This window comes from Coffea arabica, chromosome 11c (assembly GCF_036785885.1).
Source record: "Coffea arabica cultivar ET-39 chromosome 11c, Coffea Arabica ET-39 HiFi, whole genome shotgun sequence".
NCBI classification, from domain to species: Eukaryota; Viridiplantae; Streptophyta; class Magnoliopsida; order Gentianales; family Rubiaceae; genus Coffea; species Coffea arabica.
In genome coordinates, this window is record NC_092330.1 from 28,708,350 (window position 1) to 28,725,889 (window position 17,540).

A 17,540-nucleotide genomic window follows, 5' to 3' on the forward strand; every position below is an offset into this window, starting at 1 on the left:
TCGGTCATTTTATATACTTTCAAAACTACTATTGATAACTACCCACTATCAATATGGCTTTATACCAAGCAACGTGTAATTTTTCATATTCTCATTTTAAATTATTCAATAAATGTTATAATTTGTATTAGCAACTACCGCCTATAGTTACAAATTACTACCAAATAACTATTTTTTATACATTTTATATCTGTAAATTTTCTATGTTTGTTTTGTCAAAATATAAAGTCAATTTTCTTAAACATAATTTCAATAAAACTCAAAAAATTCTACAAATATTTTTCCTATTAGTTGTACACACATTAGTGTGTGCCTGGAACACTAGTAATTTATAACTCATGATACAATAAACTTATTTTTGAACTTTTATTTGTATTTTTTATGTGATGATGGGAGGAAATTCAAGATTTCTTATTTACTTTTTAAAGTTTTAGATATCACTAAATTACGGATTATCTGACTAAAATTCAATTACTAACATCCAATTTATCAAATTAAAGTTTGGATAGAAAATGGATATCGGTCTTGTAGGAAAAAAAATAAAAAAATTAATATTTTTAACAAAATTCTCGATTACCAGCTACATCCTTATTAATATGCTTTTTTTTTTTTTCTAAATGTCCATTCAAAAGCTTGGGAACGAGCTTTGCCATTATTGAGGGAATGGATGGGTTTGACAGTTTAGGAGGAGGAAGTGTAAATAAAAAGTTTCGGGTTCGATCTCTCACACTTAGGGTCTGTTTGATAATATAAAAAAGTGTTGAATCTGAATTTTTTCAGACATTCAGATGTTGTATGTATTTTTTTCAGCACTTGGATGTTCAGATGTTTTTTAGGTGTGTCCCGCAGGGAGTGGACCCCGCAGACTATTCACCACCCTCACCAACTTGCTGGCAGCAAGGTTCGAACCAGGGACCTGAAGCTCCATCTTCAGCAACCTCAACCACCAGACCAAGCCCCTGAGGGCTTGTTTGTTAATTATGTTCAAAATTTTTATCTAATTAAACAATATAATATTCTCTATCTAACGATTTTTAGTTTCTCTTTTCTCCCTTTTTAATGACTTTCACATCTTCTCCATACTCATCATATAATATATTTCATATTTTATATTAATTTGATTTAAAAATAAATATTATCATTTTCATACCTAACAATTTTAAACTAATTAAATCATAGATTCTATTTCTTTTTTGAATGAAAGGATATAAGGGCAAAATTGTCAAATTAAACTTATTAATCATTCAGCTATAAATATTTATCAAACAGTATAAATAGGTTTAGCATTAAAATTCAGACATTCATATATTTTTTTCAGTGCTTAATATTCAGCAAATTAATTGTTTCAGTATTCAGATTTCAGAATTCAAACTTCAGAATTCAGATTCAGTTTTATTAAACGGAACCTTACACTTAAAAAAAAATTAAAAGAAAAGGAGCTTGGTCATCATCATGGTTTTCACACATGCAAATATAGATTCACAATTAAAGCATCAACAGTTAACAGATTTCATAATTAAATGCTACATGAATTTAAATAATCATTAATGTAAAAAGGCTCTTTCTTGACTTTGGTTTTATTAATCTGATTTCATCTCAAAATTTTAGTCTTGGATGCTATATATTTCTGACTTTTTTCATATATTCAGGAATTGAGACTAGGTTTTGGCTTAACCTAATTTAGTGTTGGCAAATTAGGCGTTGTTTTAGATACCTTATTAACATGTTTTCAAAGATTGTTGCTTGTTTTTCCTTTGAGACGACAGTCATTAAGCATGTTTCTATGGTTATTTTAATCTTCTACGATTTTTCTATCAAAAAATTCTTATCATTGTTGTTGTGATGATCAAGTCTTTCCTTTGAGGTCTTAATTGCAGAACATTGAAGTTTTGAAGTAGAACTTTTACGGGTAAAGAAATTTAGCGGTTGGTGTGCGTTTAAATAAAATGTTGGAGGAATGAATTGTGGCAGTGGGATTTCACTATGCAAGAAATTTTATTAATTCCTTTCTTCTTCTTCCTTTATCCTTTCTTATTCTCTTCCTCTCCCCTCTTCCGGGTGAGGAAAACCCTTGGTGATTCAACTCAAGTGAGTAGCTAGGAGCTTGGAGAACTTGGTATCAATGCCAGAAGCTGCCACTATCAAAATGGAAGGTAATTTTTACTATATTTTGATAGTATTATTAGTTAAACAAGTTAATAGTATATTTTAAATATATTGCATAGTCCAACTTTCGTTTTTCATTGTACTTCTTGTAGTATTTGACATTACTAATACCATAGCCTACTAATTTTTGGATATTGTATAATTTGATTACTTTTTGACACATGTATTTTTAGAAATTTATAATTTACAACTACTTTATAATCATTTGTGCGAACCATAGTGGTTAAATGTTGAAGTTTTATTTAGATGAGAGGTAATTTTTAACATATTTGATAAAACCATTACTCAAATAATTTCTTTTTCCTTTTTAGAATTTTTACCATATGGGGTTGTGTCTGGTTTTGGCCCATTGATGAGGTTTTGATACATCAATAAAATAGCTAACTTGGTTTTTTTTTTTTTTGAAAAAAGAACAATTAGATAGTTGTTTTTACTATATTTGACAGTACTATTTTTTATTTTCATAGTACTTCTTTTTGTATTTCACAATACTAATATTATTGCTTAATGATCTTTTGAATGCTAAAAAAAATTTAACAATTCATTTGCACTATATAGTCATGAAATATGTCATTTACAACAATTTCATCATTATTAATGCAAACAGTAATGATGAAATCTCACAATACTATTAAGATGGAATGTAGGTTTTACCATATTTTGATAGTATTATTAGTCAAACAATTATATAGTACATTTTTAGTATCCTAACAAGACTAGTTGCAATTTTCACAGTACTTTTTTTAGTATGTGATGGTACTCCTTTTTTCTTTTTTCTTTTTTTCATAACTTTATCACCACCTTCATATAGGCAAAATTTAAGCCAACAAGGAACGTGTTACAGATGATCAAAACCACTTGATTAACCTACTCACTAACAAAGAACACATAATATTATGTAGTCTATCGAACATTTCAAGGAACACAGATATAAATAAGATAACTTAAAAACAATCGCTAAAACTAGTTGTACATGAACCTAAATTTAGCAGCATTTGCTGTTTGCAGCTATAGAATCGAAAATTCAACATGTGAAGGTATTAATCCCTCGAGCTGTTGCTTGGCACAAAATCTAGCTAACTTTTCCTGCTTCTTTTCCCTGCGCGTTTTGGGCGAATTGACTTTACGTGGATCACGAGGGTCAATTGTAAGTTTCTCGACGACAATAGCATTGTCGAGAAAGTATTCAACAAGTTTTAGTTCACTTCTGCGACCATAGTATCCAAGTAACTCGACCTCTTTCAGATGTTGGAGCGGAAAGCTGGCAGCTTTCTTCAACTTTCTATCTCCCCTAACCATATCATTCCACCATGATTCCAACTTCAGCACAAACTTCTCCAAGCTGGGCGAAGGCCTGATCAAAGAAGTAAATCCAATCAAACTGTCATCTTTTGATGCAAAAGCTATTAAGACGAACTCTTTCAGATTGGTAAGTTGAGGAAGCTCATGAACAATTCCGTTTTCCTGTGAAACTTGAAGCTCTTTGGCACGTAAAGTAAGAATCTCTAGTTGTGACAAGCAGCAAAAAAGCCAAGAAATAACATCCCTAACCAAGAAACCCATATGAAGAGGTGATTTCTGGTTTGGTGAGCTGTGCCGACCAGTTGGGGATTTCTTCCTAAACGGGGTGCAGCTACCTCAAGAATCACATGCTAAGATTACAAGAGACGGGGCTATGTCTCCCCGATTCTCCTCCGACGGTCTAGTTAGTTTGGATAAGAGTCAAAGTGGAGGGAACTATTGAAAGTGATTCTTACAGAATATTCAGTTGCAGAATATTCAGTTGGGCCCTTCTGAGCGAGGGGTTTTGATATTTATATGAGACAACTTGGAGGGAAGGATAGTGGGATCCAAGTTTCCAAAATCTGACTGAGATTGAGCGTATCAGCTTGATTTGACAAATCAGTGCAGTAGATAAGTCCTGTCAGATGTCACGTTCATCCTGTAGGTATCAGAATCTTGGACATGACCTCAGTTGTCATGTCAGACATAGTGCCAAACGAAGATGAGAGTAAATGTAGGAGCCATCTCTGTCATCCATGTGCAGCGTGTAACCGAGGTGACTAGAATGGATAAGGGCTATCCCCAGAGGTGAGAGGATTATTTAGGTACGACTGAGCCGATGTGACCATTATAAACGTCCATAGGCAGGTAGGAGGGCTTGGCTTGGTAAGCCGAGCCGGGATGACCATCCTCACCATACATTCACAAGCATGGGGACATTGTGAAGTAAAAGATGATGTGCTGCAGTAGTTTTAAGGGAGACTAAATTTGTGTCGCTGACAATAATGGATTGTAACCTCAAACAGCTGCATACCTCCAGATATTTCAAGGCAATAGATGGACCACAAACTCGAAGGTTGATCAAAACTGAAGAGCCCCCCACTACCAGGCGCTCAAGAAATGGACAGTCGATAAAGAAAAATTCTAGTACCTCCACAGTTACATTCAAACTTTTCAAACTCAATGCTCTAAGGGACTTGAAGCCAATCTGTGCATGATGATGGATTTCAGGGTAACCAGGTTGAGATTTGCCACTGCTACAGCGAAGAAATTCATGATAAAAAGTATATGATTCTGGAGAAGAAGGCGGGCTATCATCTGGAAACAGGTCCAATTCTAGCCTTTGCACTCTCCTTGCAAATGCATGCTGAAGCCATTTATGAGTCTCATCTCCATAAAAATTGTCCAAATAAAAAGCAACTCTCAAATAATCTAATGCCAAAGACTTTGTCTGGTTGGAGCAGCACCTTGTCAACCCATTCAATATACTTACGCCTTTCCTTTATAACAAAGTCCAGATACCTTGCCCCGTTGCGCATTGAGACCATCTTCTTTAGCACTTTCGAAGCATCAAAATCAAGGCAAGCCATAGACCTCCACAGATCTATCCAACGCTATGAAAGAACACTTGTTCTGGCAGCTTCTTTTGGCGTTAAACAAGACAGAATATAAACGAGGATTTCATCCGGAAGCTGACTAAGCTGATCCTTGAGGGGCTGCCTTGTCTTTGGACACTTCCTCGGTCCAAAACCAGTGGCAAGTATTGCCCTTGATTCCATCAAGATCAAAATTTTCTGCTACCTTTCCCCTGCTGCAGCCCACCATCGAGCCAGGGGAGATAAGTACAACCACCGTTCTAAATGCCCGGTATCCACTACTCAAATAATTAGGTAATAGCTTTTTATAATATTCAAAGGTACTTTTTTTTTATTTTCATAATGCTTCTTTTTATATTTTACGGTGCTAATACCATAGATTAATGATCCATTGAACACCAAAACACATTTAACAATTTATTTGACGGTAATGGACTTATAAAATCGGTCTCTTACAACTATTCCATGATCACTAACATAACTACTATATCCCATTTAATATAAAAAGTTTTTACTTGTTTATTGCGTTTTAATTTATATTGACATAATCAACAACATATAATATAATTTTTTAATAATATTATAAACTTTTAGTTTTTATTTTTGTTAATACAAAATAAAATTGCTATTACCTTCTCATATATGAAATAATATCATATGAATTTCTTATAGTTTACAGTACTTCCTTTGTGCCCACGGATCTTATGGCATTGGCATTAAAAAATATAATTATTTTTTGAAGAAACAAATTAATAGTTTATTTTGTTACTTTGATATCCTACATGATAAGACATAGATCTTTATCCCCCATCCACCATGGATGGAGTAGCTCATGTGAACCAAAAAAGAACAAAAAAACTATAGATCTATCACACAAAATGATAATCATAATCTATTATAGCAGGTTGCCAAGTATTTGGGAGGAAATTTACCATGTAGCAAACTCCATATGACCAAACGATGTGGCATCTATGTATTGGATTTGTATTGAGGGAATGACTTCCCTTGAAAACACATATGGTACTGTAGAATTTCCCAAAATATAGATGTACAAGAAGGAAATACAGTGACAACTTGACTTCCAAGTTCATAATGTGATTCGAGTAATTTCTAAGCTGAAGCAGCATTAAATCCGCCTCCTAAACCACAACCTGAAACATTCATGTTTCTTTTTCTCTTTCTTTTGTCAAAACATTATAGATCGCGTAATGAAGATAAGCAAAAAATGACAGAACAAAACTGAATGAAGACAACCCCTTTCTGAGTCTGTTCGATGAATATGAAATGATAACTCATCCAGCCCCTATTTGCTGAATTCATAGACGTTGCACAGTACTTGCCAATTTAATCGCTCTCGGAAAGCAGGACAAACAGCTCCTCATCAGTGATTGCTCCCATTTCCATAGCTCTTTCCAAAGCACTAAGGCCTCCAGCATCCCTTATTGATGCACGTGCACCTCTGAAGAACATACATGTTAATATACCACATGATAGTGGAAACAAGGATATAATACCACCTTCAAATTTGAAAACAATTACAAAGATTTCTACAGATGCAAAAACACAAACGAGATTTTTATGGCTACCATTCATGTTAATGCTGAAGTCAACTGCTCCAGCTGCAGGTTAATTAACAAGGGACATTCAACATGGCTGGGAACCTATATTGGGAGAACATAAACAATAGACGAAAAGTTTTTAAGCGCTAGCCAAAACTAGAAGTTTCTTATGACTTTATACTTCAGGTCTAGAAGAATCTCATTTTCTGTAAGTTACAGTTGGAAAAGGATGAATGACCAGTCTGAGGTTTCCAAACGCACAGGAAGTAAAAGATAAGAAATAATGTTTGAACGTTGGAAAGCAGAATACTAGTGCATTGAGAAGATTGGCAACATATTCTTAACATGTTCAGGTTTAAAAGGCTAACCATGCAGAAATAAAGAAGTTGGACATAATTATGAGACATTAGACCATCCTGCAATTGAAATCAAACATCCGAGCTACAACACTACGTAGCACAAAATTCTTTATGGTCCAGAAAGAGACAAATAGAACTAGCATAGTTGGATAACAGTTCATAGAAAGTCAGACCAGAAAATCCATTAGCTTCTCAAAGAGGCAATAAATTGCCCTTCCGCTTAACAAGTCCTTCGTCGTGTCTTGGGCCTCAAAAAATGGTTTAATTATAATCTAACCAATCTCAATGAAATTTTACTTCAATTAAAAGAATTTATAATGGAAGCTAGGGCATAATGTATATTTGATTCAATAGCTTTGCTAATTAATGATGCTACCAGAAAACCTGTATGGGTAACCTCTATCTTAAAGCAGGACAAACTTATCTTGCTTAAAACTTCATAAAGATAGAGCCATTCCGGAATATTAGTTATTCCAATTAAGGTTCTCTCCTTTTCTGCTTTCATATCATTTTGCGTCTCCAATTTTATTTGTGTAGTTGGCTCCCTTAATTATGAAGCTGATGGATATAGAAGGATCAGGCTGGAAACAAATCAACCAGCAATCAATGAGTCACCATTTATTTCAGCTCGAACCCAGCATAGTGATTAATGTATTGCACTATCTAAGAGAAAAGAGAACCAAAACACAGGCACTGAACCAAAATGAGCAATAATTTTGAAGCAGGCTGCCAGAGAATTAAAACCAAGCATTTGGTTCAAACACTAACATACAGATTAGGTTTAGAATGCGACCTGTACTAAAATGGCATCTGATGATACTCATAAATGTCTAAACCTATGCTTTATCAAGTCCCTGTATACTATAAAGATGCACAGAACCACCATAATACTTCAAGAGGCTAATAAGAAAAGATTCTAAATCAGCCTGTGGCAATCCCAAAACAAAGTTCTACTACATGACATAAACCAAAAACAGAAAAGGGTTTAGAAAAAGAAGTAGAGCTGTTTGTTTTATGTTATCCATGTTTAGTCTCTGAAGCAATCTAAAAAGCAAATCCTAGTGGTCCAATCCATCAACAAGCAAAAGTCTCTCTCAAAAGAAAATCCATAAAGGAACATATTGTCCCAAATAGCAAGAGATGTGTTCTCGATGCAAAACATTCTGTACCGTTTTATCAAAGAAAAATGTGCAAGAAAACTGTGTTACTTTAGGGTGCGTGTTTCGGATTTTGAATGCATCATCAATTTAAGGTGTAATAAATTTCTAACAATAACTCTCAATGAAATTACTGCTGATGCACAACACTAATACCCCTTTGCATTGATCTTTCAGCTTCTTGTCCAGCACATTGTCATCAAATTCATTTATATAGATTAATGATAGGCAACCAATCAAAACAGAGAAAACCAATTTCTGCATTTCCCTCTTCCTCCCTGACAACCTCCCTTCCAGACTGAAAGTGCAATATAAAGAAAGCATCAATTGACAAGAGTTGTATCTTTTGTTTCTTTTTGGCTCAGGACTCATAGAGAATTATTTTTCTTCTCATTTCTGAAATGCAGCAATAAGTAATATCATTTTTTTTTTCGAGTTAATAATAGTAACAGAAGAGTTACCTTCTAAGCAACAACTTTGCCAGATGGCTGTTCCCCCTGGCTATACAGTATTGCAAAGGAGTTCTTCCATGGAAATCACACCAGTTTATATCAGCACCAAACTGCAGTAGCAGTTCCAGCATTACTGCATTGCCTGTGTGGCAGGCTAGATGCAGCAAGGAAGATCCCTGAAGGCAATTTCCAGCTTCACTAGAAGACTTCAAACAATCTACTGGATGATAATTTTTCTCTTCAAAATTGCTGGAGCCTTGTTCGGGGTCCCCTCTCTGAACATTATGATACAGATTGGCACCAGCTACCTCATCATAGGTTGAGTTGATAATATTTGCATTTGACACCACGATTAATCTATATACTTCTTGCAAATTGTTGTCCAACACTGCTTCCCAGACTCTAGTGGCTAGAGAGTGATTACTAGAGGTAGTAGCCTCTTTATTCAGGAAGAGTTTTTCAACGTACTGAAGAAAAGACCACAGTTATGCTTTGTTAATAGATCATTGAATCACAGTGAAATATTTCACTACAACAATAAAAAAGAACGATCATTTATATCACATTAGCTGTAAAAAATTTGCAGCACTTGGAAATGAGTTCCATATCGACCAATCTTAAATCATGACCAAAAAAAAAAGAAAAAAGAAATATGTAATGAAACAGCAAGTGCAAGAATTTTATCTTGATTGAAAGCCAAAATAATCTAGAAATGCTAAAAAAGAAAAGGAAAAAGTTCGGTTCATAATTCCAAAAGAATGTCTTGAAATGGTCAATGGTTTGTTAATTTTGTTGAAGTGTGATGACAACTTCTAGATTTTCTAAACAACACGATGATCTTCAAGAATAAGAAATTCAGTACTACTTGGGTAAGTTTTATTTCTGCCCTATCTATGTCTCCTTTTTTTTTTTTGGCTGTTTGCTTTTCCTTTTCTAGGTTGGGAAGGACCATAAATCCCTAGATCAAAAGGATGATACCAGGAGAAGATAGCAGATTCATCAATAAAATGCTGAAGATATCATGTAAGCTAGGAGAATGAAACATCAACTCTAAGCGTAACCAGGATTTCCTGTCTTGGCAATTAACTGACTGGAATAATAGGTATAGGTCAGAACCTAGCTATAGAAAGAAGTTGGGGAGAAGCGCCATCACTGAGGCAAAGATCCTTAGCTGGGAAGTGATTGCTTTAAAGTGGATAATCAATTCACTTTGCACAAGTTGCAAAGGTAGGTAGTCATGGAATTTTAAAAATTAACTCTTAGTAAAACTTTTTAAGAATTGAGATTAATGTCAGATGACAATTTTGAGCATGGTAGAGAGAAACAAATAAAAAAAACAAACTAAAATGGAAAAAATATTTGACTAGTGCTGCCTGTTGTAGGACCCAATTTGGAATTTGTAATGTTAACTGTTAAGAGAATATAAGTATTCTTGTAGATAATAAATTAGTAAGGATATTCTTGTATATAGTTTGTTAGGTTTGTATTTCTATAAATACTAGTTGGTCACTCATAATACGGTGATTAGATGTTTTCCTCTTAAAATACCTATTTTCATGGTATCAGAGCTAAAGTCCTAGAGTTAGGGTTAAACATCTAGCAAAAGTCTTGTTCACGTGATACTATTCATTGAGCACTGTTCACGCGGCACTGTTTATCTCGAGTTTTGACCTTTTTTTGGTTTGAAGTGCTATTCGCTATGGCTGAAAGTTTATCAAAAGGTATCGTGATGTCTACTAATATTATGCCAATGGTGATGCATCAAATAACAAATTGGAAGTTAAATGACACTAATTATCAACAGTGATCAAAAACCGTTAAGATTTATCTGACAGGCTTAGGAAAGCAACGATATCTCACAGATGACTCTCCTATGAAGGACAACAAGAGACTAATGTGGATTCAAAAGGATGCCCAAATTCTTGGAGCGATTTGGAATTCTATGGAGCCACGAATTGGCTTACATGTGTTCTCATTGTGAGACAACAAAAGAAGTTTGCAATTATGTCCGATTATTATACTGCAGTAATCTTTCACGGATGTATAATATTTCTTTGGAGTATTTTCAGTTGCAACAAGATAACAAGACAGTAACTGAATACTTTGCTGATCTTAAGCGAGTTTCAGAAGAATTAAATGCTGTAATGCCTCTCTTAAGTGATATTACAATTATGCAGAGGCAAAGAGAACAAATGCTTGTGCTCAAATTCTTGGTTGGCCTCAAGTCAGAATTTGAACAAATCAAATCTCAAATTTAAGCAAGTGAACAATTACCATCATTTGCAGAAGCGTATGCTCGGGTCTTACGTTCTGCATCTAAGGACAATGCATAAGGTGATGGTGCTCTAATTAATGACAAATCTGCTTTTGTTGCTAGCAACAATCGGATGGAGCAACTTAATTTTAGACGTGACCCTCGTGGAGGAAGAAGTAGAGGAGGTCGTGGAGATCGTGGAGGTCGAGGTATCTGTGAGTGCACTCATTGTGATTTAAAAAATCACACTCGTGATGCTTGTTGGAATTCAGTTGGAAAACCTCCTCAGTTTGCTAATGCAGTTATCACTGATCAAGCTGAATCAAGTTCTTCAACACAAGGGTCCCAAAAGACTTTTACCATATCCGAGGAAGATTATGTCAAATTTCTACAGTACCAAACTGCAAATCACACATCCCCTCTCTGCATCTTTAGCACAAAAAGGTAATGCTATGGCTTGTCTCTCCACATCTTCTAATTTTGACTCATGGATTATTGATTCTAGAGCTACTGATCATATGTCAGGTACCTCTAAAACTTTTTCTAATTTTCAAGAGTCTACTTCCTTCCCTCATGTTATTTTAGTTGATGGATCTACAACTAAAGTTAAAAAACTAGGCACTGTAGAAATTAACCCATCTCTTCCGCTATCTTCTGTTCTTTACGTACCCAATTTGATTTTTAATCTAATGTCCGTTAGTAAGCTTACTAAATTTCTACAGTGTTCAGTTATTTTTCTCCTGATTTTGTTGTCATTCAGGATTTGAAGACAAAGAAGTTGTCATTCCTGATTTTGAGGACGATTGGTGGAGGGCATGAGCATAATGGTCTTTATTTTCTCAATTCCAATGGTCCGATTGCGTGTCCTGCTACTATTTCTCATCTTGAAATTCACTGTCGTTTGGGTCATCCGTCTGTACAAAATTTAAAGAAGTTGATTCCTACCTTGAGTCAGTTGTCTTCATTAGAATGCGAGTCTTATCAATTAGGAAAGCATCATTGTGTTTCTTTTGCGCCTAACGTCAATAAACGGGTTTTGAAACCCTTTTTGTTAATTTATTCTGATGTTTGGGATCCTAGTCAAGTCACTTCAAAGTTAAGTTTAAATATTTTGTAATCTTTGTTGATAATTTTTCCAGAGTTACATGGTTTTATTTAATAAAAGATCGTTCAGGACTATATTCCATTTTTTGTGCATTTGTTGCAGAAATAAAGAATCAATTTGGTGTACGTATACTTCGCAGTGATAATGTGAAAGAATATTTTTTCACTCTTTTTGATACCTTTAAGACTAAGTGCGGTATTCTTCATCAGTCCTCTTGTCCCCACACTTCACAACAGAATGGAGTTGCTGAAAGAAAAATTGGACATTTAATCGAAGTTGCTCGAACACTTTTGTTGTACATGAATGTACCCAAACAATTTTGGAGTGATGCAGTTTTAACTGCATGTTATTTAATTAATCGCATGCCATCCAATATTCTTGGAGGCCAATTACCTCACTCCATTCTTTTTTCTCATGAACCTATATTTAAATTACCTCATTGTATTTTTGGATGTGTGTGTTTTGTTCATCAGCTTGCTTCCGGGGTGGATAAATTAGATCCTCGTGCTATTAAGTGTATTTTCTTATGGTACACACGAGCGCAAAAAGGGTATAAATGTTGCAGTCAAGTTTTAAATTGTTTTTTTTTTTACTTGTGTTGATGTTACTTTCTTTGAATCCACTCCTTATTTTATGAAACAAGGTATGTCTTGTAAGTTAAACCAGTGTTCCTCTTTTCCTTCTCCTGTTTTATCAGTCCCTTCATCTTTATTACCTGAGTTATCTAGTCCACCAGATTACACAACTCGATTATCTCGTCCTAATTTTCAAGTTTATTCTCGTCGTTCCGTGGTTGAGAAAGCTGATATGCCACGCACTTCACCAATTAATTCTCAATTTTCAAATCCAGGTATGACGCCCTCCTGTGAGTCAGATCTTTCTATTGCTTTACGCAAAGGTAAGAGACATTGTATTTCTCATCCTATTTCTAATTTTGTTTATTATTCTCGTCTCTCTCTATCATATTCTTCTTTCGTTACTTCCTTTGATTCTATATCTATTCCTAAATCTATTACTCATGCTCTCAATCATCCTAGTTGGAGATTAGCTATGCAAGAAGAGATGTTTGTTTTGAAGAAAAATGATGCTTGGGATCTTGTCCTTCTTCCTTCTGGTAAGTGGATTGTTGGTTGTAAATGGGTGTACACTATAAAAGTGCAGCCTAATGATTCTATTCATAGATTCAAAACTTGTCTGGTAGCTAAGCGATTTACTCAAGTGTATGGAATCGACTACTTAGAAACATTTTCTCCTGTAGCAAAGATTGCCTCTGTTCATCTTCTTATCTCTTTGACAGCAACTTATACATGACTATTGCATCAGTTGGATGTGAAAAATGCATTTCTACATGAAGATTTGGAAGAAGAGATATATATGGGGCCATTCAGTTGGATGTGAAAAATGTGTTTCTACATGGAGATTTGGAAGAAGAGGTATATATGGAATAACCTCCTGGATTTGTTGTTCAAGAGGAGAATTCGTTGTTGGTTTGTCATCTAAAAAAATCCTTATATGGATTGAAACAGTCTCCGAGGACTTGGTTTAGCTAATTTGTTTATCAAGAGTTTAGAGAGCTCTAGGGTGAAATATATTTGTAACAAGTTAGGTGCTTATGATATATATGCTTCAACTTGAGGGGGAGTGTTAAGAGAATATAAGTATTCTTGTAGATAATAAATTAGTAAAGGTATTCTTGTAAATAGTTTGTTAGATTTGTACTCCTATAAATACAAGCTGATCACTCATAATTCGGTGACTAGATGTTTTTCTCCTAAAATACCTGCTCTCATTAACCATATAATACAAAACTTTATACTTCCGACCTACACGTACAAGAATGCAAGTAGACAATTTTGACTTGAGTTCAAGGAAAGGATAAGGGGCAAATTGGTTCTGTGACTGATGCACAAAAATAAAAGAATTAAACCACCATTATGGCTACCCCGGAAGAAGTATAGACATGAAAAGATAAATCTGTTGTCTGAAAGTAATTTATGCTAAATTATTTTAGTCTCTACTACAGATTATCTATTACTAGTGGGAAAGGCACAAACTATGTGTGCGCACATTAAAAAAATTCGTAACACATAAAAAATTTGTTAAATAAAAAGATATTAATTAGTTGGTGATTATTTGAAATCTTATTGGGCTTATAAATGGGAATGTACTTTTTTTTAACAAGAAAGGAGGTTATTGACGCTTTTCGGAAATTTTATTCTAGTTCTAGTTGTAAAAGTGAGAGAGACCATGTAACAGCGTTGCTTAATCATGGGGTATGGAAGATGAGATGTATAGTGCTCCATCAAGCAAAGGTAAAATTGGGATAACAAATAATGACAGAATTTTTTAACACCAAACTCAGAACAAAAGGTTCTTGAATATAGCAAAGACAAATCAGAATCTTCAGTCCAAACAGGAATGTAGTTTATGTGCCAGGAGATATAAAGACATACCTTAGCTTGAATGAACTTCTCTTTTTGATGAGTGACATCTTTATTACTTGGTTTGGAAATTGATGGGAATGAATTAGATCCTTGGCTGCTGTGGAGCGAAAAAGATGTCAGTAAAACCGATGACTACAGGTATTGTAGACAGACAGATACAGGGGGAGACAGACAGAGACGTGCGCACGCACGCACACACGCATGCAGAGTTTGTAGAAGACTCTTTCGCTAACAATATTAAACTCATTGCAATTACAAATGAAAATATTATATCCTCTTCTCATCGAGCAATAGCATACCATATATCAAATTTTAAGTAGCAACAAACTCCAGTATCTTACCCATCATTCTGAGGTAAAAGCAGTTCCTCCCAGATAGAGTTACAGTATGTATTACCCAAAGCTTGAAACAAATCCAAGACTGTAGGTTCCCAGACCTTAACATCCAGATTTATGGATCTCACCTGTAATTTGATAAAAGAATCTCTAAATATTTCTTATTCCAAAGCTGTAAAAACTACTTAGCTATCACTTTCAAATTCAATCATTGTGAAAGCAAGCTTGGGATTTGATGTCTGTGTAATCCTAAATTATATGTCTACCAGGTACCGCAACTACATCTTTTACTAATTTGACAAAAGGTCATCCATAAAACCAAAATGCACTTTGGAACCATAGGTGCAACAAAGCTCGTGTAAATTTTTATCTAATTTTGTGCCATTGTGAAGTGATCAAATTCAAAATTAAAGAGCCATGTACTAGGAATTGGTACAAGAATATACTGAATATAGACAAAACAGAGTCTAAAAATTTGGCATTATCAGATTCCTAGAACCTTCAATCAAGGGACTGATGTAGGCTAGTAAAAGATGCAACTCAGATTTGGAGCCCATATAACAGCGACGACAAAATCAACCATATAGAACACAGACATTTATGTCATAGATTACGACTTGATGACACATAAACGTCTGATTTTTGGGTATTGCAAAAGCATTTTCAGTATCGAATCTTATCCAACTCTCATGATCCTGATCAAGTCAAAATCTTATATTTTCTCAAAAGCAGACTACAGGAGAGCCCCATCATCCAGGAATTGTAAGGAAACCACTTAAGAATTTTTATGTCATCCCAGAAAGTCATGTACAGGAAATGCCCCAAGTGTTGTCAAGGTAATATATGGTAGAACTAGACACAGTGCCATAGCTGCACGTATATACTTTTTTGCTGTCAAAGTATGCCTAACAAGGTTGGTGTAAGTAAAAATAATCCTCCAATTCAGGCCATAAACATCCAAGCGGCTAATGGAAATTTGGAATTTATTTACGTGATTGACAAATGTATAAATGTTAAAGATGAACCAGCAAGGATGTTAGAACTTTGTAACATGAAAATCTTTCTCAGCATACAGGGAATGTGAATTCATTTTGCTTCCTAGCACTTATTTTGACAATAGAAATATTCCTCTGACTTGTACAGAAGAGAAGGAAATTGTCAGCTTGCACCATAAGGTGCTAGGGAAAAAGCAAAAAATTTGAGAAATTAGATGCAACACAGGACAATAAGGATGAACACTGGTTTGGCAAGCCGGTAATTTTTTGCTTAAATAGTTAAAAATGCCCAAGAATTGTCATATTTATTGGAACCTAAGAACAACCCTTGTAATGGTTGAACCACAGAAGAGATCCCTATAACTCTGCCAAAGTTTCTAAAGGACTATAATCTCTACAATTGCCACATATATTATGCATCCATGCAAACTAAAGGCCAACTTAAGACAAGCCTTAGCTAAATTTTTGTTTTCTTATTAGTTCTATGCCATTCTGTTAAGGAAGTAAGGTGCTTTTCTAAACACTGATAATGGACTGCTACTGTTCAATAAAGTGCACAACAAATTTTATAACGTACAACAGAGATAGTTCAATGCTATCCGTAATGCCTGTTGTTCACTGTAAGTATCAAGTCATAGGATTTTCACAGGTGAATCTTTGTTTCTACGGCTGCTATTGAAGCCCCAGTTTATTATGAATCCTCAGATCCATCAGCTTAACTACCTTCTCCAACTACTTTACCATCAAAAACCCCTCATATAACCAGAAAGCTACATTTATATTTAACATATAATTCAGAACGAAATTAATTTAAATCTAGCAAGAAATCAACAGTCACTGAAGAAAGCAGTAATTAAATGTACCTAAACTGAAACGGTGAATTTTAAACATGTTGTTTCCTCGTGGTAGAAAAATTTTTAACTGTAGCATTAATTTACTTGAAAAGTTTAATTTTGCTGAATGTGAATGAAGAGACTCAACAGTCTAGATAGGTGATAGAGTAAGCCAAGACTATACTATTCACAAACTATAACTTAAACCTAAATCTTTCACATTAAACAACAGTAACAAACTTCAAATCAACTGTTGCCTGGATATTACTATCCAAAATCTGGAACTTTTACATGATAAGGAGTAGCCACTTAAAAAGAATAGTTCTTGCAATTTTTTTTATTTGTACAGTTAACCTAAAAGTAGGTTAAGCAATATCATATAAGATAGATTTGGATGCTAAAATACTGTCAGTTTTTTTTTTTTTTTTCAATTCTTAGGAGGTGCCTTGTAATCCTTCTAACCCCGTCCACCGACCACAACAATCTTTTCCTTATTTTACGTGCTTCAATAAAATTCTTTCTCCAGCCTCATATCTTCCATGAAGTACTTCCTCTATTCAAAACTGTTGTTCACCTAAGGGAAAATTCACTTTTTATCAGGAGTAAGCTACTACAGGCTAATTTTCTGGTTTTCTCCAATTCTAGCCATAGACAATCTGATCATAAATCCACGTGGATGGGATCAGAAGAACGCATGTGAACTGAAATTACAAGTGAGGCCTACTCAGCCTGGAATACTATGCTGGAATTAAGAGGGTGTAATGCCCTATGGCAGTATGCAGAGAATATACAACCACTTGTGCTAACAACAAAAATTTTAGGTTAGTCCAAATAGAAAGCATGACTATGAATGGGAGGAGGAATTACATTACGACACCAAAATAATATCTCTGTACAATAAAACTAATTTCCAAGATCAAGACAAACATGTAGCATGAACATTAATTTTGTGAAAAATAGGGTGTGGAATTATTTCTAATTGATCTATTTACAAGAAACTCG

General features: G+C 34.6%; 1 protein-coding gene and 1 long non-coding RNA gene across 5 annotated transcripts in view; one reads left to right on the forward strand and one right to left on the reverse strand.

Moving 5' to 3' along the window:
• Positions 1 to 3,223: 3,223 nt before the first annotated feature.
• LOC140016732 (uncharacterized) lies at positions 3,224 to 13,615 on the forward strand. Its single transcript, XR_011822938.1, has 4 exons — positions 3,224 to 4,777; positions 4,968 to 11,270; positions 11,587 to 13,045; positions 13,255 to 13,615. It is a non-coding gene; the product is annotated as an uncharacterized lncRNA (long non-coding RNA).
• LOC113717221 (ADP-ribosylation factor GTPase-activating protein AGD4-like) overlaps positions 5,996 to 17,540 on the reverse strand; it is a 32,629-nt gene continuing 21,084 nt past the window's right edge. For 3 of the 4 annotated variants that reach the window (XM_072070362.1, XM_027241932.2, XM_072070364.1), the window contains 4 exons: positions 14,717 to 14,838; positions 14,385 to 14,472; positions 8,582 to 9,039; positions 5,996 to 6,504 (listed from right to left, as the gene is read on the reverse strand). In XM_072070362.1, the coding sequence (XP_071926463.1) occupies positions 6,390 to 6,504; positions 8,582 to 9,039; positions 14,385 to 14,472; positions 14,717 to 14,838 (783 nt within the window). In that variant the 3' untranslated portion in view covers positions 5,996 to 6,389. The remainder of the gene's footprint in view (positions 6,505 to 8,581; positions 9,040 to 14,384; positions 14,473 to 14,716; positions 14,839 to 17,540) is intronic. The other variant, XM_072070363.1, reaches the window with a different exon arrangement.